At 35.9% G+C, this 25,551-nt stretch overlaps 1 protein-coding gene across 1 annotated transcript; it reads right to left on the bottom strand.

Moving 5' to 3' along the window:
* Positions 1-882: 882 nt before the first annotated feature.
* On the bottom strand, positions 883-24,880 carry LOC131157936 (uncharacterized). Its single transcript, XM_058112402.1, has 5 exons — positions 24,555-24,880; positions 21,503-21,803; positions 3,241-3,372; positions 2,984-3,100; positions 883-1,526 (listed from the first exon to the last, which is right to left on the bottom strand). Exons 2-5 carry the CDS (start codon positions 21,770-21,772, stop codon positions 1,179-1,181), a joined length of 867 nt encoding a protein of 288 aa, XP_057968385.1. The 5' UTR covers positions 21,773-21,803; positions 24,555-24,880; the 3' UTR covers positions 883-1,178.
* Between the last annotated feature and the right edge of the window lie 671 nt (positions 24,881-25,551).

Here is a 25,551-nt window from a genome sequence, read left to right as displayed (position 1 = left end):
ACGCCTATTGAATGAGGGTTTGTAGAAGGCATCTCCCCCTACTAAAAGAGAGGTTTCTCCGCCTATTCAAGGAGGGATAATGAAATCCTCAAAGCGGGTTGTTTGAGGTAAGGACGTAGACACGATCACCGAACCTTCTAAAAAACTTAGTTTCACTCTTTTCCCTTATCTCTTAATATTTCTAAGCATATTTATTTTGAAATATATCTGCTATGAATATTTTACTATTATTGTATTAGTTGATCACGCATTGGAATCAAACTGTTGTGAATATTGTTACTACTAGATAGTTTGATCACGTATTGAATTTATAACAACAACTCCTATATAGTTAAGAATATTTATATTGATATTAAGTTGTTATAAATATTGTTGATATTGAGTGGTTGATCACATGCTAAAATCAGTAAATAAAATCATTTATATTTAAAGACATCTATATTGATAGATTTAATTGTTGGGAATATTATTGAAGTAATTGTGAAAATGATAACTTAAAACTAATTAAGCTTCCGTGCATAAAAACTTTAAATACCCAATTCACCCTCTTGGGATCACAACTTGAATTTCAATAAACATAGTATAGGATATATAATAATAATCCTATCCAATTCAATCCAATCATACAAAATCATGACTTACGAAACAACACATCATCAAGGATTAACCACAAACTATTTTCTTCCATGGGGCCAAAATATTTCCAAGATTAACAAACTAGTTAAAAAGAATTTATTAAAAATTATCAAAACTTTATTTTAGAAAAACAAGATAATTGAACTGCTTCAGATTGAATTTTTGAGAAAATTCTTTGGGAGTTTTGGACTTCCCCAAATGTGGGAAAGAACTTCGAGAAAAAAACAAAAAGTGGAAGTAATCAAATAACTCGAATTTCCCGTCCTTGTATTAATGTTCAACCAACATGATGACTTCTAATTACAGGCTTGAGCTTGGGTGACGTACAGGCTCTTCATTAGTAAATATTGCACAGATTTACATTAAACAAGGTTAAAAAAAAATGTCACGTATTCCTCAACAGCAAAAAGAGGGGGCATTATCATTCTGAATGGCAATAGGAAGCTATTTGAACCCCATCTATATAAAAGCATAGGAGAAATATTCAGGCAGGCAACGTCTCGACCTCAACACGACAATTTCCAGCAACAGCTCGGGCTCGTTCACTTATCAGGAACAGTAAGATTCTGGAAGAGCTCTGGAAGGTGGGCATTAGTGAGCTTGGTCCGCTTGCTGATCTCATGCTTCTTCTTCTTGGCCTTGGGTTTAGAAGGAATGCCATGAACCTGGGCCATGGCCCTCCTCTTTGCTGTGTTGGTAGCAGGTTTCATCCCATTCTTTTGAAGATCCTTCTCGATATCAAGCATATCACGTGGCAGCTCAATCCCACGGAAAAGCTGTTTGATATCATCATCCACCTTGATGACTGCACGAGGATCATTTGGGTAAACAATGTCTTCCTGTGAATCGAAGTTTGATAGCAGCCAAACTTGACCGGCAGCTTTCAATGCCTGAAAAGAAAAAGATCTTATTTTGGAAATAAAGACTATGCGTCTTTGATACGTTCTTCACAACAATCAGATTTTCATCGAGACATAATCAAAGATTCCATGCAAGCTCAAAGGTGTAGAATGTTCATTTCGGAACTGTTTCGAGCAAATGTGAATTCCCCACCTTTTTTGGACAAACAAAATAACTAAACTTTCTTTTGAAATCTCCGAACTAATGAAACTATTTTTTAGAAATTGGATGTTGAAATACGCAGAATTCAAAATTTTGGATTATACGGAAGAAGAGATAAAAGAAAGGGGGAAAAAAAAAAAAAAAAAAGAAGGCAAAAGAGAAGAGAAAGCACGAATAGATATAGCAGAAGCCTAGGATACCATTCTATTTGCTCAAGTAATAAGAGGTTCATGTTAGTAACCCAATCAATTCTTAGAAAATATTTTCTATTACCTTCATTGATAATAGCTAAAAATATCGGCCGTATGTTATTATTTCAATTTCCCGAATGGTCCGAGGATTTAAAAGAATGGAATAGAGAGATGCATGCTAAATGTATACTTATAATGGTGTTCAATTATCCAAAACAGAATTTCCGAAAAACTGGTTAACAGATGGTATTCAAATAAAGATCCTATTTTCTTTCTGTTTGAAACTTTGGCACAGATCAAAGTTACGAGCCCCTCATAGAAATCCAATGAAAAAGAAAAGGCAAAAAGATGATTTTTGTTTATTATCAGTTTGGGGAATGGGAGCTATAAATACATACATATTTATAATTAAAGAAAAAAAATTTAATTGCCTAAGGTCGTAAAGCATAAGTGTGCAATTAGAAGTTCAAACAACCACCTTCAAAAATTCTAAGTGGCGCTACAGAAACAATGTAGAACCAACTCCATGTGTACCCAAGTTAAATTTGGTACACAGAATGCCTATACCCAAAAATAGAGTGATCATAATTTAGAGATTTGATAGCTTGTAGAAGAAAGAGCAATGATTACTCCTAAATTTCACCATGTCAATGCCTATTCCAACTCTGTTATACATTGGATGAGATATAAAAAATTTTGCATTAATGACTCTTTTTGTAATTTATGACTTCTTTTGTAATTTATCACATCTATATACAATTTTTGTTTCATTCCATTTTATTCCATTTTGTGAACCAAACATAAACTAAATGACTTGCATTTGAATGTCCTTGCTTCTTCAGATGCTAATGCCAAAAAGGTTTTTTTTTTTTTTTGGAATATGTACATAGGCCTCTTAAGGGGAGAAAAATTTCTCATAGCTCGTAAGCCATTAAGCAACTTTTACTATGGATGAACCAAACAGGTTTCTTTCATATGTATCTATGCAAAGAACTTTCTCAGAATTCCCAGTAAAATGTCCAGGTGCCAATTCAAATTCAAGTGACATACAAGTTTAAAAAAAATAAAATAAACATATTAAAATAATATAATACCTGTAAATCCTCTATCACGGTTGGGTACGCATCCTTAAGATCAATGACAGCGATACCCTCAGCGAATTTCCGTATTAAAACAAGTAACTGACTTTTGTCCTTCAAATCATGCTTGGACTGTAAAATCAAAAAGACAAACAATACTACGCTTATGAATATCAAGTCACTCTTGCCTTATGGTGGAAAGATCAGAGTACTATAAGTAAACAAGTTTGTCTGACAGTAATTAAGATGAAAAAGATAATAAAAGGAGGTACCTTGTAAGAGAAGCGCTTCCCATCATAGTGTACTTTCAAATTATTCCTCAAGCTGTCAAAGACAGCTTTGTTTGCATTTATATCAACATAGCATGCTTCATTTATTTGCTCTGGTGTGAAGGCTTGCCTTGTCTGCAAAAATGTAAATAAGTAAATTAGGAGAAAATCCTTCCCAATTGATCCCATCAAGAGTCAGCACATCTTTCTATGAACCTCTATATTTTTCACTAGTAAAGAAGAAAAAGACTTTTTCTTTTCTTTTTCCTTAAAAAATTGGGAGTGGAACTTAAATATTTAACTAATTTCATGTTCAATTAGGACTAACCACCAACTTCACAGCTGATCAGATGATTAAACCAATCAAAGGTGGAAGATGACTGCTGCATGTTCATATTGCTGCAATCCTTAAGTGGATGGCACACAGCCTAAGAAACCTAGGCAACCACAGTGACACTGCCTTTTAGATGCATCACTTTGAACCAAGTCATGGTTTTTTTTCATTTTTGCCAAACCAAAAAAGGAAAGGACTCATGGTCTGCTTATAGCAAGAAAATATGTCCACCAAGCAAAAGTAGTTAGGGCAGCAGTACAACAACAAGAGTAGTGAGGGCAGCCGTACAACAACAACAAGCCTTAAATCCCACTAGATGGGATCGCTACATGAATTCGTTCTCTAATTCACCCGATCAAGAGTAAATGCTATTTAATCCTTCCTCACTACCTCATTCCAAGTTATTTTAGGCCTACCCCTATCCCTTTTCATGTCCAAAACAATAACTCACTCTGCGCAGGTATTCTACTAGGCTTGCGTTTTAAATGCCCAAACTATCTAAGTTGCCCCTCCCTTGTCTTGTCTTCAATGGTGCTATGCCTAAGTTATTGCATATATGCTCGTTTTTTAGTTTGTCTTTAAATTTTATACCATTCATCCACCTTAATATTTGCATTTCGGCAACTTTTACTCTTTGTACATATTGTTTCTTAGTTGTTCAACACTCTAAACCATAAAGCGTAGTCGGCCTTATAGTCATCTTATAGAACTTCCATTTTAATTTTAAAAAATCCTACGATCACACAACACACTTGACATTCTTCTACTTTTACCCAACCGGCTTTAATTTTATGCATTACATATTCTTCAATTTCCCCTTCCGCTTGCATAATATATCTAAAATATCGAAACCCATTAGTGTTAATAATTTATTGATTATCAAGCTTAATCTTCTCTCCACTACTCCTTACGTTACTAAAATTACAGTTCATATATTCTATTAAAACCTTTGGATCTAATGCAGTTCTCCAAAGTTCTAATTTAGATTCCACTCCACTCCTAGTTTCATCAATCAGCATAATATCATCAGCAAACAACACATACCAAGGGATCTTATTTTGGATATTCCTAATAAGTTCATCAATCACTATAATAAAAAGATAAGGACTCATAGTAGAACCTTGATGTACAACTATTGTAATGGAAAAATCTCTAGATTGCCCTCCTACAGTCCTAACACTAGTCACTACTCTATCATACATATCCTTACTGACCTCAGTATATCTACTACAAGTCCCCTTTTTTCTAACACCCACCAAAAGACTTCCTAGGTACTCTATCATAATTTTTCTCTAGGTCAATTAAAACCATATGCAAGTTTCTCATCTTTTCCCTAGACTTTTCTATTAATTTTTTTAAAAGATAAATAGTTTCTATTGTTGATCTCCTGGACATAAAGCTAAATTAGTTCTCTGAAAGCCTCATTTCTAGCTTCTTTCATTTACCCTTTCCCATAATTTCATCATATGACTCATAATCTTAATTCCACATAGTACAATTTTGAATATCGCATTTGTTTTAGTATAAATGTATTAACGTGTTTTTCCTCCATTCTTCCGACATTTTTTTGGTTTTTATAATAAGGTTGAAAAGATTAGTTTAACCAAATATTTCCTTTATCCCCTAAACATTTCCAAACTTTAAATGGTATGTTATATGGTCCTATAGATTTCCTACTTTTCATCTTTTTTAACGCCATCTTAATTTCAAGGACTCTAATTTTGCAAATAAATCTCCCATTTTCAGTAATCTCCTCATTCGTCACTTCCAATTTCAATCTTTATTTTAGTTTTTATTAGACAACTTATCAAAGTATATTCACCACCTCTCTTCTATGTTTTCTTTTCTAGTTAAGGCATTATTATTCCAGTCTTTTATACATTTTACATCACCTAAATCTTGGAATTTTCTTTCTCTAGCTCTAACAAAGTTTATAAATGTCTCTCTCCTTTTGTAACTAGTGTAGTATATAAAATATCATAAGCTCTATGTTTAGCATCACTAATAGTGTTTTTTGCATTTTTGCTTGCTTCTTTATACTTTTCAAGATCTTCAATATTTCTACAATTTTGCCATATTTTATACCAATTTCTTTTTGTCTCAACAGATTTTTAGACTTCTTAATCCCACCACCTTCTTTACTACCCAAAAATCTTCCTTTGGACTCACTTAAAATCTCTTTTGCTATCCATATACCTTACCCCCTACTACCCAATCATATTCTTCGATAATTTTATCTTTGAATTTTACTATGTTATCTCCCTTCAAACTTAAACCATCTCCCCTTGTGTTGATTTATATTACACTTTCTCTTCCATCTTTTAATACATATATATAATACTAGGACTCTATGTTGTACAGCCAAAATTTCACCTAGAATAACTTTGCAATCCTTACAAGATAGACGATTCTCATTCTAGTTAAGAAGAAATCTATTTAGCTTTTACTATGCCCATACTTGAAAGTTATTTAAGTGTTTTCTTTTTATAAAGCAAGTGTTCTACATACCCAAATCGTAAGACATGGCAAAATCTAAAATTGAAGCACCAACCTTATTTTTATCTCCATATCCATGGTCTCCTTGTATCCTCTCATTAGCCTATATTATCCTTTCCAATGTGTCCATTCAAATCAGCTCCTATGAATGTCTTTTCAAACATTAGTATCCCTTGTAAAATATTATCATATCTTCCCAAAATTGTCTGTTAAGATTTTCTACTAAGCCTATTTGGGGAACATACACACTAGTGACGTTCATTATCTCCAAGCCTCGAGCTATCCTGATTTTAATGCTCTTATCCCCAATTCTTTTGACATCTACTACATTATCTTTTGCCTTTGTCTACAATAATTCCCACCCATTTTTATGTTTCTATTTTCCAGTGTACCAAAGTTTAAATCCTAATTTTTCAATTTCTCTAGCTTTCTCCCCTACCCATTTGTCTCTTTAAAGCAAATTAAGTTAATTTTCCTTCTAAACATTTTTTCCACTATTTCCAAACTTTTATCCATAAGAGTCCTTACATTCCAAGTTCTAATCTAATCTTAATCTCTTGTACTAACTTATTAACTTTCTCCCTTCTACACTGACTTAGTATATTCCCTTGACCCAGGTGGATTTGATAAAGAATTCATGATATAAAGATCTAACAAAGTTTTATGCTAGCTGTCCACTACCTAACACAACCCTGCTCTTTTATCCGAGCTTGGGACCAGCCGTGTATACAAAGATAATTTCTTCTACATAGGTGAGGTACAAGTTTGAGTTTTTCCTTTTTTTTTTTAATGCAAACTTATTTCACAAAGATAATTTTCTAAATCACCCTACAACTAGTGAAAACCACACAAACAACACAATGCATTGAAAACTCTAAAGCATACAATTTTGACATGCGAATCCAAGCTAGACTAAAATTCAAAAAACTCGTCATAGCAATTTTTGAAACATTTTTTGTATACTCCAATATTTGCAAATGGAAAACACAAAAAAAAAAAATCATATGTTAAACCAATAAATAATAAACACAAAATCCACACTATTAACCAACAATTGGAAAATAATAATAATATAATTAAAAGAAATAACAAGAAAGGAGAAGATCTCACCAGTGGCTGAAACTTAAGGAGAATGACAACCGATCAACTGAAAATACTACCTTATGTACACTTTGGCAACGAAATTTTTGATGCTGCTAATGAAAAATCAATCGAAGAATATTGAAGCAACGAGGGATAACAAGAATTCTTCAATCCAAATTCAAGATTCAAATTCAAGATTGGTTACGGGATTGAGTAGTCAATGGTGTTGACATCACCTCTCACTAAATTCACGCCCTATTACACATAACAACCTTGATCAAAGCTAGATGTTCTTTTTTGTCACGATCTTGAGATAAAATGTTTGATCTTGCGTATTTTCAGTTGAAATTCTATTGATACAATTCTTTGGAAAAACTCTAAATTTTTCATTTCTAGAGGGATGAAAAATATGAAAGTGCAAAAAAAATTGAGGATTTGATTTCTTCACTTCCAAGAAAAAAAAAAATTCAGGGTGAGAGTGTATATAACTTAAGATTTCATATTAGACAAGCAAGATGACAAAGAAAAGAAGAGGAGAGAGAGAAGCTCTACAAGATGACAAAGAAACTCACACAAGAAACCACCGTTAGGACCACCAGAACAACGGCGAGAGAGGGAAAAGAAACAGAGGATAGTGGGCAAACACCAAGATGTCAAATTTATTTGCTACTATAGCGAGCAACAGTCAAACCCAAAAAACCCGTACAAGAAACATCTGCTAAAGTTGGAAATCGCCACTGAAAATAATCAGCAAGACGGGTTAATATTTTTGACATCTGAAGATCATGGGCCTAAATCTATGATTTAATTAGCTGATCTTGGATGCTTTGAAGAACTCAAGAACGAGATTACATAAGTACGCGCTGAAAAATGGTGTTTTAAAAATGAGTGGCATAAACTGTAATTTTGGCTGGAAGTGGCAGATGACCAGCCTGCCTGGTGATGGTGGTTTTCTTTGATACAAAATTGACGTAAGGCAGTAAAGAAATAGGAAACAGAGAGAATTCAGGGAAAGAAACAAAGAGGAGGGGGGGAAGAAGAGAAAAGAAGGGAGAAGAAGAGAGGTTGCTGTGCAGGACAGAACAAAAGAATAGAGACAAAAAATTTTAGTGAGGGCAGGAGTCGTAAACATAAAAGAAGCAGAAGAAGGCTACAAAAATATAGCCACGAACCTTGTGCATCATTACAAAACACATTCCTTCTCATCTTATCCAACACACAGAAACTTGTGAATAACAAATTGTCATGGTTCTAGCCAAGGCCAATACACCCAAATGTTACAATATTTTTTTATAAGCAAAAATGAAACCAAACACCACGGTCATCGAGGGGGAGCAACCTATGTAAAGAGAAGAATTGACAAGAATATAGCATCAACAATATGAATGAAAACTCCACTATGGACACAATAAACATAAAATACTATTCGAGCCATCTATATCCTTTACAATAATTGTTTACCCTACATTGACCAGGCCTGAGGAGTGAACTAAGTCAAACTGTCATGGTCAAAACATCACTTGGGCTACTGAACAATATGAGGATTACAGAAACACTCGCTAACTACTATAACTTTTGATGCAGTTACAGGCACTCATTCCTACGAGTGGTGTCCTAGGTAATGTCACGTCAATTCTCAATCCAACAGGCAAGTGCTAGGGGGAAGATTTTTCCTAAGCTGTGGTAGCAATATGCTCACATAGCAGAGGCTCAGCCACTCAGATGTAGGCCAAGTCACAGTTAAAGCATGGTACATGGGCTTGAGTAGCTTTTTAGTGCAGCATTACACATTCAGTCCTACAATACCTTCAACGAGTGTGAATCCCTCCTCTCAAGAAAAACCCCCTTCCAACATACCAGTTCATTCAATCTTTCCGGCTCCCACTACTAGATCGTGTATACCTTTATCTTTAATCTTGGCCCCTGGAGAGAAGCCCAAATAAGATAAAGGAAGATGCAAGGCCCCATCCTAGCCTACACCTCAAAATATCAGCCAAAAATCCCCTCCAACTCCTTCCCTTAAATGAATTCACTCACCCTCTCCAAACTAAAATTTATGTCCAGAAGCCACTTCAAAACATAATAATACACATCTCAAAATTCAAAATCTCACTTAGATCAATTAAAAAATAATAATAGTATCTGCAACAACCAAGTGTGAAATAACCCTCTTGTATCATCTGAGTGTAAAACCATCCACTACTTTAAACAACAATTTTCCAAGATACTCCACCATTAAAAATATATAGGAAAGGGGAAAGAGGGTCCCCCAACATTAGGCCCCTGAAAGAATTAAATTATTTCTCAAGTGACCCATTAATGAGGATTGAAATTGTCAGCATAAAAATGCTTTCCCAAATCCATTTCCTCCACCCACGTCCCAAAACCTATTTTCTCCATAATATAGTAAAATTTACAACACATGTGATCGTAAGGCTTCTCCATATCAAGCTAACAAATAATCCATGAACCACCCTGCATTAATTTGCTATCCAAAATTGTATTGCAATTAAGGACACGTGAAGGAATTATTGCCTCTCCATAGGCATTTTAAAAAAGTCCCACAAAGTCTCCGACCACTTTATTCAAACTTTTTTTTTTTGATAAATAAAAGGAATTTATTGCAAGGCGCCAAAGGAATGCCAGTTCAATATACATAAGATCAACCTCGCTGAAGGGTGTCACAAAGATCAAAGATTACATTAAAATCATTTACAACAATTCTACTATGCCAACTAGTAACTGCCATTAACCACTGCTCTTTGTTTATCTAAAGTGCGGAGGTTGAGTTATTAAACACTCTCCTATTCCTCTCTTTCTAGACGCACCAGAAAATTGTTAGGGGAATGAGAGACAAATCCTTTCTTTTCCCTTTTGTTGTCCGAGTCCCTCACCAGGCCTAGGGTCCCCATTAACAAAGTTGGTGACAACCCTCCATTGTCCGACCAAATTCAGACCCAAATTCCAAACGATTCCTGAATCAAGGACAATGGAGGAGGATATACTCAACATCGACCATGCAAAGGGGGCATCTATTAGCAACAAACAGCCCCTTCTCTGCAAGTTATCCAATGTCAAGATCTTACCATGTGTTGCCTCCCAAGCAAGAAAGGCCACTTCTGTGGGGGCAGCTATCTTCCAAATTTAAGCCCAAGGGAAACTATCACTGTCAGACTACAAACAAGGTTGTCAGAATCAAGATTCTACGTAGGATCCTTGGAGGGCTCTGCAGGATCAGATCGTAGAATCCAATCTAGAATCATAAGATTCTACTTTCAGTGTAAAATTAAATATTAAAAATCAATGTATATGAAATTTTATGACAATTCGTAACACTATAAGCTTAATTAATAAGTCAATCAAGTTAAAAAAATAACCAAATCAATCATCAATCAAAAAGAGAAAATTTCAATGAAGTTAAATACCTAAATAACTTAAAGAGATTGCTGATTCTTTCTTCAAGAAAAAGATGAACAGAAACTCAGCAAAAAAAAAAAAAAAAAAAAGAGGAAGAAGGAGAAAAACGGAGCTCAATAGCTGTAGAGTGCTGAGTACTGATTCTGCTGAATGGTTATTTCTCTTCAAGATTCAAAAAGAAAAAATGTTTCAAGGCTCAAGCATACCTAGAATCTGGTTGAAGACTGAAGAGTGCGGACTGTTGAGGTGTTCAACAGGAGCGAAGAGGACTGAGGAGTGGATTCAAACACCAAAGAGCTATCAACAACTGAGTGGCGACTGGCAAGTGCTGATCGAACACAAAACAGGAGTAGACAAGTAGTCGACTGGAGGAGGGTGATGAGAGGTGTTCGAAGGGTTGGCTGGTTGCTGGCTTGCTGCTGATCAAACACCAAAGCTCTCTGGTTCTGGTTGTACTTGTCGACCCGAGCTGGTCAACCAGTGATCACTCAATTAGTCGATTGTCAAAGACTTGAAAAGAACAGAGCTGTTGATCAAACACCAAAGCCTACTGCTGCTGGGCAATATTTTGCCCTAGATTTAAAACTTTTGGGCTAAATGTAGAAACTTTGGGTCCACTGGTACAATAAAAACACATATTGGGCCTTATCATTAAAGCCCAAAGAAGGAAAAAACCCAATCCAGGCAGCATTGTAGGATCATTACGATCCCACTTACGATTTCGATTCACAATTCCAACAATTCTGCCACAATTCTACAGAAATGCAATTTTCTTTAGCAGTTGGATCATGGGGGTGAAATTGGATCGTAGAATTGTACTATTCTACGATTCAAGTCGCAATTTAACAACCACAACTCCAAAGGACAGAGTTTCCTGTAGAATGATTTACTAATGAAGGCCCCCTTCTTATCTAAGGTCCAAACTGGATGATTTGTGCTATTTTGTTGCCGAAAGTTATAAGATAGCTGCAGAAGTTTGTGAGCTGATGGAGTTCCCAATCTACCACGTTTCTAAGGAAGGGGATGTTCCAAAAGAACCCCTGATTTGAGGTTTGGAGGTGCTTCCTGATGCAGGCATCTTTGTCGCCAAGTTGTAAATGGCTAGAAGCCTAGAAATAAGAAATGAAGGGCCTCTTGGTCACACCACACATCATGCCAAAAGTAAGTGTTGTCCCATTCCCCACATGGAATCCAATACAAGAAAAGAAATCATCCCAATCTTTCCTGATAAAATTCCAAAACCCAACACCGTGTGGTCCTTTTTGCCAGCCTGGGAGATCAAATCATTATGATCAAGCCTGTATTTCATGGTGATGAGTCCCTGCCAAAGGTGATCCTTCTCTATCATGAATCTCCATAACCATTTCCCATGTAGGGCTTTGTTAAAAAGGTCAAGGGACTTCAAACCCAAGTCTCCTGAACGAATGGGTTATTTCACCATACCCCATTTCAAAAGGTGGAAGTTAAATTCTGCCCCAAGCTCCCCCAAAGAAACCTCCTTTGAAGTCCTTCAAAACTTTTGGCAATGGAAATCGTAAAGGGGAGGAGGGCAAGAAATAAATGGGAAGATGTGTCAAGGTTCCTTTAATGGGAGTGAGTCTGCCACCTTTTGACCACAATTCGTATTCCATTCTACTAGCCTTTTTTCAAATTTTCCAATAATAGGATCCCACACTCCTTTATCTTTGAATTTGGCGCTAAGAGGTAACCCAAGGTAATTGCAAGGGAAAGTTCCCAACTTGTATCCTAGAAGAGGCCTAACAACAGTTCCACCAATCGAAATGATGTCACTTTTTCCAAGATTAACTTCCAAAACCAATACTGCCTTGAACCTTGCCAAGATACATCTCAAATTCAGAATGTGGAGAGGATTGTCTTCACAAAAATTTATGGTGTTATCCACAAACAAGAGATGAAAGACCTCCAAGGACCCCCTGTTCCTGCCAACTCTTGGGCCTTCAAATAGCCCTTTCTCCTGTAGCTTTTTTCAACACGAGGCTCAACACCTCTTCATCAAGAATTTTAAAAATCAACTAATAGAAGCAGCCCACCAAACTAATGGATTGGAAATATTAACACAAGTAGCTCCATGCTTCTCAAAAATCAGATTCATACTAGTCCCCTCCCCCTTCCTTCATAAAACTCAGCAAACACTCATAGGAAAATCAACCTTCACCAACTCCCGAATTCTCCAGTAAAAAATCCATTGTGAAGTCTTTTTTTTTTTTAAAGATATGACACAAGGCCCACAACATGCAGACCATATCATCTCCTATTTTTTGAATTTCACACTACGGGCATAAATTGATACGGGCTGGTGGAGATCCTGCCCCAATCCGCCCTATAGGAGCAGATTAGATAGATCCTAAACAGATTAGGGGCACTAGTTGGGATTAATTTTGTGACCTGAGGTGGATTTGGGGCAATAAATGGGTGTAATGTCTTTTCCCGTCCCACCCCGAATACCGCTCCTAATACAAAACTAAACAAATAAATATATGTTTGCATGTGTACATGCTTATATATATATATATATATATATATAGAGAGAGAGAGAGAGAGAGAGAAGCACACACACATATATGGGTATATATGTATGCACAAATATAGTATTCCCATTCAATTGTTCATAGCTTCTAAACGCATTCTTTTTATCTTATTTTATAGTAATCTACTAGAAAAAAAAATGAATAATAACATTAAAATAAGATAAAAATATTTTAGTTTAATAACATAACAACATGGCAATTGTTTTTACCCCTAAAATTTTGTATGTTCTTTTTATAGCTGGAGGGGCGGATTTGGATCCACAATGGGAGGCGGATCCCCTAATGAGGCAGGAATAGGGATACAAATAATGCTCCAAGGCAGATTCAGAGTGGTAAGTGGAGTGGAATTCTTGGCAAGATGGATTTCGTTCTCCATCTCCCACTCCAAATCCACCCCAATTACATCCCTATCCACATCTTCCACCAAAGGCCTTCAGTCAACCAGCCTGTGTACAACTTGATGCAGAACAGCATCAAGGAATTGTAGCCAAAAGAGAGAGAGAGAGAGAGAGAGAGAGAGAGAGAGAGAGGAGAGCATGATAGTCAAAGGTGCAAGGTGCATCAAGACGCAAAGGGTACTTGGAGCCAAGGCACCAGCCAAAGGCATGCACCTCACAAAGGAGAGGTGCAGAATTATTAAAAGTGTGCGTACAATGCCTATTTGATGGCTAATTGATCTATGAACACATCAATAGTAATCTTAGAATTTAAAATGCCAAAATATTCAATACCAAAACATATATGCATAGAAATTATGACTACCAAGCACCAAGTTCCACGTGAAACAAGCACAATTCAACATTAGCATGCAAGAGTTCAAGCTTCAAACTACAAAAGAAAATGAAATTGCCAAGCCCAAGGCCTAAAAGCATCAACAACATAGTTCAATATCAAAGAAAAAAGTGCAATAAAAGATTCCAAAGTCTAAAATCTAAAAAAATCCTCCTCGGTCATCACCAACTAAGTCTGCTAAGATATCATCATCTCTTCACCATCAAAATTTTCTTCTCCAACATCTTCTTCCTCTTCTGTTTCCACTCCGCCACCCACTTGGATCTCATCCTCATCTAAAAGTTCACACACTGTAGTCCAGCCCCTAGCAGTGTTAGATGAAGCTCTTCCTCTAGAAGATGATGACACATTCGCACTTATTCTTGATCTAGTGTGATGCAGGGGATCACTCCAGCAACTCTGGAAACAGAACCCCGTGTCAAAAGATCGTCTTCAAACGCACGTTCATCATCCTCATCAGAATCACCATCAATCCTAATCAACCACTCATTACTATCATCAATGTCCGTTTGGAAGGATGGGATCAATGGTGTCATGCTTGTCGTATAGACAACTCAAAGTTCGATTATATTTCACAAATACCAAATCATTCAAACATTGTTGGGCTAGCCTATTTCTCCTTTTGCTATGAAGCTGCTAGAAGTTTAAAGTAACATAGAAATAATGATTTTAAAAAGTAGTAGACTAGTAGTACATGTTCTTCAATCCACGATATCCTAGTGATTTACATGCTGGAATATGCTCCAATTCCTTTCGCAGCCAGTAGCACTACATATGAGGCTAAGGATTTTGACAACAAACTTTTGCAAGTTTGGAGTCAATGATCCAAATGATATACACCATTGTGCTGTTATTAAATAAATTTCAAATGAATACCTGCTAGCTAACTAGAAAAAATAATTTTGAATTGAAAGTGGTAGTAAAAATGCCACTTCACCCAGTGCTTTTGTCTTCCTTTGTGTCAATGCCATCTCAATTCCAAAGAGGCCACTAGCGCTAGTGCAATTTTCCAACTCAATTGAAGCTTTATCTTGCAATTTAGGGGATGGCACCAACCTTGCAATACATTTGTACAAACCCAACATGTTTTCTTCATCTTGCAAAATGTAGGGGTTTGAATAGTAAAATTTCGGGTTCAAGTAGTGTGTAGCTACATGCAAAGGTTGATGGAGTTGGCATCCCCACCTCATGTCCATAATTTCATATGCCTCCTTGATCTTCTCTTTCATTGAAAGTCTTAGCTATGGCTTCCTTAGCACTATCCATACCTTCATAAATATATCCCATTGCATGTTTCGTTTCCCCATCAACCAAATGGAGTACACAGACAAGTAGGCCTATCAATTTAAGAGCATAGACAATGGTACTCAAAAAGGTAGGCATCAAAACAATAATATCTACTCTTTTGCCAACTGCCTCCTTCACCCATTTTACTAATATTTCAATCTTCAAAAGTAAACATCTTTCTCAAGTTGTTCTTTTGAAGGCGTATTGAACAAAGAGTGGTGAAGGCAGTTGCAAATCTTGTAACTCCTTGGTAACTCCCTTCCTTATGTGCATTGCCTCATCAAGTTCACCACGCCAACACAATTATAAATATAACCATTCAAAAATATTACCCTTCTCTAAGTTGTATGAATTGTACGCATCTTCCCAATATCCACCAATATCAAATTGAGGCAATGGGCAGCACACAGTGTCCAATATAAATGTGGCCTCTTTGCTTCCAACAATTTGAGGCATTTTTAGTCACTACTTAAATCACATTTGATTCTCCAATTTCCTCCACCATCTCATCAAGTAATCTACAAATTTTATCTACACTATTGACAATACTACAAGCACCAAGAGACATTATGAACACCAATCCCTTTGGAGAGTTCAATAAGAAGTTTATTATTTCCTTATTAGCAATCGAAACCCTCCAACAATCTGACATAGTTGAGCCTCAATATTTCACCCATTCCTTCTTATGCACCTTCATCAACTCTTTCATTTGACTAACTTCCTTCTTTAGGAAAGGAACTCTCACTTCATGATAGCCAAGCAACTTTATTGCAGGACCATATTGCCCAATTGATTCAAACGCCACTGCAAATCTCTCCAAACATACAACATTAAATGGTACTCCAGCATCATACATCCACCTAGCAAAATTTGTCATTGCCTTTTGTCTTAATTCTTTCTTTCATGCCTAATTAACCGATGTTTCCTTCATCTTCCCTTCTTTCCTAACTTGAAACGCTTTCTTTGGTTCAAGAGTTAAAAAAAATAAAATAAAATAAAGTCCATAGGCCCCTTTTTTGTAGTTTTTTCAAGGTGGATTGGTAAGAATTCCGACTTCCACTACTAAACAATCTCTTGCCACGAGGGTAAATTTCCTTAACTTCATCCTCTTCATCTTAACCATAATGATCTATGTCATCAAAGTCAAGCAATAATTCACTTTCCTCTTTCTCTATATCTTTCTTCAACGTTACTCCCTAATCTCCTCACAAACATGGGCAGGGCACTTAGAGCATTCTTTTACATTATGAGATCCTCCAACAATATATTGTTTTGCCCAAAATACCCTTCCCTTTTTTACTTTACCACAAAAATTGCAAGTCAAATTATTACTATTTTTTTTATCTTCCAAATGTGCATACTGCATACTCCACGCAGGATTTTTCTTTGCAAAGCCTTTGGGATCCATCTAAGATTTAAACCCTGTTACCTTAAATGCAAAAGAAGTGTATACCATATTTCAAATATAAGCATAAATAAATTAAATTCAGGGAAATGTATACTGCATTTCCAAACAAAAAAGCAACTAAATTCAATGAAAAAATGCATATTTCATAGTACGTATTAATTAACTACATATTATATAATATATAAGGGGAGCCTAAGCGCAACAATAAAGTTGTGTCCTTGAGACCTGGAGGTCATGGGTTTGAGGCATGGAAGCAGCCTCTTGCAAAAATGCAAGGTAAGGCTGCATACCATAGACCCATCATGGTCCGCCCCTTCTCCAAACCCCACATATGTGGGAGCTTTGCGCACCGAGCTGCCCCTTTTTTATAATATAATATATATTAACTTGCATTAAACATTTAAACTACGTATTATATACTGCCTTAACTTGCCAAGAGCAGGGCAGCCACCAGCAGCAGAAAATTATTAAGCCCAGAGGCTAAGTTTCAAAGAAGAAGAACAGAGAAGTAAGCCCTCGGAAAATGAAGAAGAAGAAGAAGAAAAGCAAGAAGAAGATACTCGCCTGCTTGAAGAAGCCTGACGATCCACGAATACGAAGCGAAGGCTCTAGCTCACAAAGGTGAAAGCTCTGGTGAAGACAATTTACCCTCATTGACTCACGAAGATGAAGACTCTCGCTGGTTCAAAGGCTTTGGAGAAGACTATGGCAAGGCTCTCTTGCTGGTTTGAAGGCTCAAAGATGAAGGGCTCTAGCCCTCTCGTTGGGGCTAGGGCTCAAAGTAAAAAATATTAAAGTAAATTTTTTGCTTAGAAGGTACAAAAATAAGGGTAAAGGCCAGATCCATTGAGGCGTGACTCACTGCACCTTGCGCCAACCTGGCTTTCACACCCTACTTACAAAAAAGCCTAAAGGCATCCCCAAGCCGGAAGGCTCCGCACTTTGCGAGGGTAGGAGGAGGGCTGTCAGAGTGTGTGCAACCCTATTTATAAGAAAACTAATTATATGAAATACACATAAACCCCTAAAGATACATGAAATTATAAATGAAGCCCCAAAAAGATATATCTATTACAAATAAAACCCCAATACACATAATTTTACTTCTAATTAAAATTTAAACCAAATGCCCAATAGACTAAGCAATCCCTTGATTCAATTATTTGAATTAGTTTCCAAAGGGTCTGCCCATGGTCCAGCTTCTTGTCCTATATCAAATCTCCCACATTTGGAGAAAACTCAGCCTCAAACAAGTGTTGCCATGATCCTATGCCAAGTTAACCCCCTTCTTTCCCTTCCCTTTGTCAATCACTCTTCAATAAAATCAAAGTGAAAACAAAAATAGAAACAAACCAAGGATCTTCACACACCACCAAGCCATGAGCTGATATATGACTACCACAAATTACCCAATATAAATAAAAAAAATCACCAAAAAACAACACAAAATAACTTCTACTCTATCGTAGAAACACATGGGAAAAATGGAATTGGAAAGCACCCTCAATGGAAAGAGAAAAGAAGAATATTTTCTTCTATGGTTACGAGATCCAATAGTTCTGATTTTGATGAAGAATAGAAAGAAAGGTGATCTAGATACAATCAATATGCCTAAAAGTTCTTACATAGCCTTTATATAAGTTACCTCCAAGAGAAAATGTGATTTTTCAACCGAATGGGTCAACATCCCCAATGAGATAGCCTCTATTGCATGAGATACAAGGATATGTTGTGATACACTCTTCAACGCACAATTCAAAGGCCCAAATCGATAAGTCCAGTGATTCATATCAACATGGCCTCAATAGGATACATATGACATATCATTCAGTAGAATCAGTACAAAGGACACTGTACACAATGTTGAACTTCTAAAATCTTAGATAGTTTTCGACCACTACCTTCTGACTTCAATCATTTATTTGACCCCACAAAAACTCATCACTCCAGCATAGTGTCAATAAAGACCATGGTCTTAAATTTCCACGAAATTGTCAAAATTTCCACCCTGATTTCTATCGCCTTCGAAATCGAAATGGCAGTTAATTTCCATTTTACATAATTTCAGTCAAAATTTCACGAATCATCTGAAATTCATCAAAATCTCGAAATTTTAGCAAATCTTGTCAAAATTTTAATCATAGAACAAATTTTCCTCAGAATTCAAATGACAGATTTAGGAGCAGAGTGAAATTTCTTTTTTAATTTCTCTATTTTTTTATTGAAACAAAAAGATTATGACAAGGATTTTGAAATTATATGAAAAAATAAACTTGCAAACAACATTTTTTATCTAAGCATTCAAGTCTAAATTGTCATTATTTGTATAACAAATAATATTTAAATGATTTAGAAATTTCATTTGTATTAACTAAATAATTTTAATGCACGTTATCTTATACACAAAGTATATTACAATTTTTCCACATCATAAACAGCATAGATGTATTTAATTTGTAATATATTAGTCTTAAAACTTACGTTATTATGTCTATTAACCATTTCTAAAGTTTCATACAAGAATTCCATGACTTACCACTGATTTCCATTATTTTTTCAAATCGAAATCAAAATTGACATCGAAATCAAAATTTCTATACTTTTGGAGCTTCGAAATTTGAGCCAAAATCAAAATTTAAAATCTTGATAAAGACTGTCCCTCACCCCTACCCCTCTAGATCACAAATTTTTTTCCAAATTTCTTTATATGTAACATAAAATTCCAATCTTTTAAGTGATCTCTTTTTCTAGTGCTACTATTTGTAGTACTTTCCAAGCACGTTTTTTTTTTTAATCTTCAAAAGCCCAAAGGCGCTTTCTTCAAACCCATCAAACAACAACATTAGTATTCTATGTTCTGCCTTTAAGATCTTCAACGCCCAACGGAAGGCTTGCTCCTCATAACAGCAATTCCCCCCACTTTAGACAGGCATTTAGAGCTGAAACCACCCCTAGCATTTCACAAATGAACACGTCAAATAGGCCCTCCTCGTTGCAGCAAATCCAGGTTCTATATCTTAGGAATAATGGCAAAGTGATCACCCCTTGTCCTGGGGTCATCCCTTCCTGACTCAAGTCTGGCAGTCATCCTCTTCTTCATTTCCTTCACTCACCAAGCTCTCCAACTCATTTCCTTTTATAGTTGAGTAATCATCTTCATTTCCTTCATCTCTTTCTTCATTTCTCACAAGAACCTTTCTTCACAGCACTGGCAAGAGTTTCTTTCCATACTCCATTCTTCCCAACATCAATGCTCTCCTCAGAACTAGTAAGCCCTAATCTAGATCTTTCTTGCCTCCCCTTCGAACAAAGTATATGGGCCAGCGTCCTTCAAAAATTCACCAGATGAGCCTTGAACAATAGCTCTAGCACACCCTAAGAATCTTGGGTCCACTTCTTTTAAGAAGCCCACATTTGACTCGATCAAATGGATCAGCTACCACCACCACACCCGCCCCCTGGTGCTGCGAGCAGGGAGGCACCTTCTTTAAGCCCAATTTCACTTCCTCTCCAATTTCTAAATGTACTACTATTTGAGGCCCATTTTGGGCGCCCATCTTTAACTCAAAACTTGAAAACCAACTTTCCATTGTACAGTTCCATTTATCTTGGGGTGTCAATTTTTCAATTTTAAGTATAGTTTAGGATGACAAGCCATCCTTAAAATAGTAGAACGATACCCAATTTGCAAGCAGTTGATCATATTCCAAGAGTTATGGATGGTTAAGAGTCCCAGGAATGCTTGGAGATATCAAAATTCAAAGGCCATGTACTGGCTACCCACTTCATTAGATAAGATCATGTTAAAGCATGGTGATGAAAGAACAAATATTTTGCACACCAGGGATCAGAAATTATCAACAAAATAAAATGGAATCTGGGGAAAGATCTAACATGCAGCATCAGCAAATGCAAAAGAAAGAATAAAGTCATGTAGTGTTTGGGTGCACAAATTTGAGCCTTGGATTTGAATTTGTGTGGGTTTGGAAGAAACTCAATACAATTTTGTGCTGCATTTTGTCTAAATCCACACAAATCTGAATACAAGACTTGAAATCTATGCTACCAAATGCTGGGTCAGAGATTTTTCCAAACCCATCTCCAATACATCAGAAAAGCGATTTCTAAGATTGGGTTACTTGGCAAGAGAACTGCTCATAAAATGTTGCAAGCCAAATACACCAAAATGTTTAGGCTTCAAACATAGGATTTCACTTCATAAAAAGCTTATAAATGCATTGAAAACACCAAGAACCAAGATTATGGACTAGGCAACTGACCGCACTTAGACCACAAGACATGCCCAAAGCAATTGCCCAAGCACATATTTGCAAGAATTCATTTTGGTAACTTAGAAAATGTTTCAGTCAATAATTTTCAACCACAACAAAAATATACAGTTGTCGCATCTAATCCACTCAAAATACTATAAGGTTATATTCTTTCCATCAAAATACTTCTACATCTTAGGAAATTTATCAATTAGGCATCTCTGTTAGTCTAGCTTCATAATCTTCTCCTAGTCTGCTCAATTCTTAATACAATTATTGATTTACCCTTAACAAATTTTAAAAATTTTATCCACTTTTTCGGCAAAGGGATAAATCGCTAACTCTTATACGTAAAAACTAAACCTTCCCAGGTAACTTTCAACAAATATGAAAACATAAATTAATAAAAAAATAAATAAACTACATTATTTCAATACAAACAAAGAATATATGATCAGTTGTTTGTCAGCTTCCATCCTCAAAATCGACCACAGAAGTATCAATTTATAAAATGAACACAGGCACACAAAGTGATATTTCTGCCCATTTCCACCTCGAAATTTAATATAGAAATCTTCAATTACAGCAGTTGTCACAGAACCTATAAAGGGACAGGTTAGGTTCACACCTCTAGTAGCAGATCTATGACACGCTTGATCTGAGCTCCAACAGGGGCTTTTCGTATGCTGTTGATGTGTTGAAGCCTCTCCGTATCATTGGAGAATTTAACTGCAGGAGCGGGCACCTTTGTCTGAGTTGAAGATGATGCGCCTGCAAGTCCAGTTTTCTGAGCTGGTGCAACCTTGGAGGATCCTGCCTTCCCTGCAATGCTTGTGAGGGTTGACTGGCACTTCTCTTGCTGCTTCTTAAATTTATTTAAACTCTCTTGCAATGCCATCTGAGCATAAGAATGTTTCAACAATTATTACCTGCACAACAGTCAATAATGAGTAAATAAGAATTTTTTTTAATTAATGAAAAAGAAAACTTATATTCAAAAACCAGAATTAATAAAATATCTTCAATAAAACTAGCCCAACATCTAAACAATGAATGTCGAAAACAATCATACAATTCTACGATCCAAATTCACCCCAACAATTCAAATCGCAACAAAAAAAAATTGCAATCAAGTAGAATCACAATAGAATCATAACAGAATCAGTAGCATTGTAGAATAGGGATCACATGTAGGATCGTACCAATTCTACTTTGTCACCTAGATTGGGTTTATTCTCTTTCTGAGCTTTAATAATAAGGCCCAATACATGTATTTATTGGCCCAAAGGCCCCAAAAGGTTTACATCTTCAACCTATTTCGCTCAAGTCCATAAAACTATGGCAAAATAGCTCCCATTGATGCACAGATTCAGCACCTGACTTATCTTTGGAGTTCAACACCTCAGTCCTCTTTGAATTTCAGAAGTCAACACTTGATTTCTACCATTTGAAGTTTCAATCAGCACCTAGCATCTTTCTTTGGAGTTCAACAACCAAAGAGCCCTCCATCTGATGTTCAATCAGCAGCAGGCAACTTGAGGTTCAAAACAGAACCTAGCTTCTCTTTTTGTTGTTTGATAAGCAGAGGTTCTTGGTGTTCAATCAGCATAAGCCAAGAACATAGCCAAGCCAGCATCCCCACCAGAAGTATGCTTTGAAACAGAGAGCTTTTGAGTCTTGCTTCTTGAAGAGAAAAGAGAACAGAGCTTCTGATCTGCTTCCGAGTCTTGCTTCTTGAAGAGCTTCAAGAAAGACCTTGATTTCTTCATATTCTTAACATTCTCTCGAATCTCTTCAAATTTTTTTTCTTTAAAACAATTAAAGAGAGCCAACTTTGACACTTCCTTAGACTCACAGAGAGCCACTTATGACACAATCCAATTTTCTTTTTTAAGCACTGTCACACTATTAGGCTGCTAGCACTTAAAAGACTCAACAGTAATTCTCTCCTCCTTTTCTTGCTCTTCTTCTTTTTCTTATTTTTACGGTCTGAAATCTAAATTTTTTATACTTTGATGAGTTATGAGTCTAAATTCAAAATTAGCAATTTCTAAATTCTAATTATAGTCAATGCAGTGGCAGTCTAGCAGTATGAGGGCTCTAACACTTGAGCTACATTCCTAAAATATATTTTGAACTTCTTATATTTACTAAGTTACAAACCAAGTTTTTAGTGTTAAGACTTGTCTTACCGCATAATTTTTTAATATTTATTTCACATTGTAAGTAGAATCTTATGATCCTCAATGTGATCCTACAATCCAATCCTACAGACCCCTCCAACAACCCCACTTAGGTTCTTGATTCTGACAACCTTGCTTACAATAGACATTCTAGAGGTTTTTTAAAATTCTAAAAAAAGGATGCTTTGCTCTATCCTCCATCCCTCTAAGAAAACAGCTTTTTTGGCACAGGACTTCATTAGTAACTTAATGCTGATAGGGTAGCTAGCATAGATCAATAATGTTAACACCCACACTAAATATTAATTTAACACTCTCACTAAATATTAATTTCAAGCAAACCATCTAACCTCAAGCACCCAAAACATGGTAGAAGTGCACATATCCATGCTTCTAAATTATAAAAAGAACAAAAAAACGAAAAAAAAAAAACAAAAAATACAAAAAGGAAGCATTCCTTGCATATGGCCTTGCCTTAAACTTCCACTTAGATAAAATATTAACATCTATTAATGAGGCTCAAACATTTAACATCCATTAGGAACAGATATCGGTTGAAGAGATTCTATCGTGTTAGTATGCAATTTTGGCCTTCAAAATACAAAGTGATCATCCTTCTCAATATATTAAGCAGCCCATTTTGTGGTCCATGGATAATTAAGTAACACTTAAATGGCTTTCATTAGTTCCTATCACACCAAATATTTTCCAAATACAATCCCATCTGGATGAGACCAAGCACCTACATGTCACCTATAAGGCAGTTTCGTTCACCCAAGGAAATTTCAAAGGAAAATGATAAAGTTTCAACTGAAAATCCAGTTTATTAATGGTAAATTCTGGAAGTGGTTTCTCGGACCATTAATAGCTCATAACAAGTTAATGAGTTCTTCCTACTTATCTAAGAAAATGCACAGAAGCTTGTGGCTCAATTCCTAGCATCTAGTTCTGTGGGGCTACGAATAAAGGCTATGCATGATTTAAAATAGCGATACACATGGCGTAGGAAGCACTAATACCGACATGGATTTGGATACAACGTGACAACACAGAGATTTTGTAAAAACTACGATACATATGACAGGACACGTTAGTTAATTAATATAAAAAAATATATTTAGGCATGTTTTCCCTTTAAAATGAAAAATATTGAGGTAATAGGCATCATTCATGCTCAATTATGAATTGCACAATCTTAGGCAACATTCATATCAGGGAGCTCAAGAAGCACTCATCATTCATCAACAATCAAAAATGGGACAAGGGATCAATAAAATTACAAAAAATTCGTTCAACTACGAATCTAATCAAACACAATAAAAGTCATAAGACATCCATCAAATATGCATCATCATTTTCAATTTTCCACCATTTCCACCTCAGAAAAACACAACCTCCATATCTGGTTCATCAAGGGAAAGGAGACGGAGAAGAGGGTGGGGCTCACAATGAGCAAAGAAGAGTCTAGCGTGAGAGAGAGAGAGAGAGAAGAGAGACCTCGAGTCTTCGACCCTTGGGCAGACGGGCAGAGAAGAGACTTCAAGTTCGAGACTAGACAGAATCCAGCCCGGATCGTTGTCGCTGAAGGCTGAGATGGCCGGCGAAGAAGACTAGGAGGCCGTGTGAGAGGTTCGAATGCTGGGAGTATGCCAGGAGGGGTCGCCCAGTGCCCTAGCAGGTCGTTCAACAAAGCTCCGCTGCTCGCTGGCCGTGTGAGAGGTTCGAATGCTGGGAGTATGCCAGGAGGGGTCGCCCAGTGCCCTAGCAGGTCGTTCAACAAATCTCCGCTGCTTGCTCATCTGGAGTTTTTAAGGAAAATATTTAAATTAAAATAAAATAAACACATTTATATGGTAGTTGATCAAATAATTATTATTGAAATAAATCCAATCAACTTTCAATCAACTCTTTAATAGTATGTTTTAGAGTTTTTTTCTGTTTTAATATTAAATTAAAACTAAATATTAAATATTATTCTATTTGAAAAAAAATTTCTCAATATAATACTCACGTAATCATACAACACCAAATTGCGAGCTTTAAAAATGTAATGTTTATAATGGCGACGCATGGTAAGGTGGGCGAAACAAATCTCGAACCAAATTGCGAGATTTATTTCGGAAATGATTCTGCGACTTAATCCTGTAAGATTTCTTTCCTCATTCAGCTGCCCTTTCTTTTCTAATTAAATCTCACAAATCTTTCTGCGAGATTTATCAAGCGATTCAGGCATATATATATATATATATATAATTAAAAATGCATTATACCAAATTAAAAAAATAAAGTATTTTAATTCGAAATTAATAACTCAAAATGTGTTTTAATTTATAATTATAAAATATTTTTCTAAGGAAGGCTTTTGAATATATTTCTCAATTTTTTCGACAATTGAATTAGTAAGTATTTGAAAAAAAAAAAAAAAAACTCAAAAAAATAAGTATTTTTTAAAAATAAATATACTAAAAATACTTATAATAAATAAAATTATTTT

Source organism: Malania oleifera, chromosome 6, assembly GCF_029873635.1.
Source record: "Malania oleifera isolate guangnan ecotype guangnan chromosome 6, ASM2987363v1, whole genome shotgun sequence".
NCBI lineage: Eukaryota > Viridiplantae > Streptophyta > Magnoliopsida > Santalales > Ximeniaceae > Malania > Malania oleifera.
This window is presented reverse-complemented; position numbering and strand designations above follow the sequence as displayed.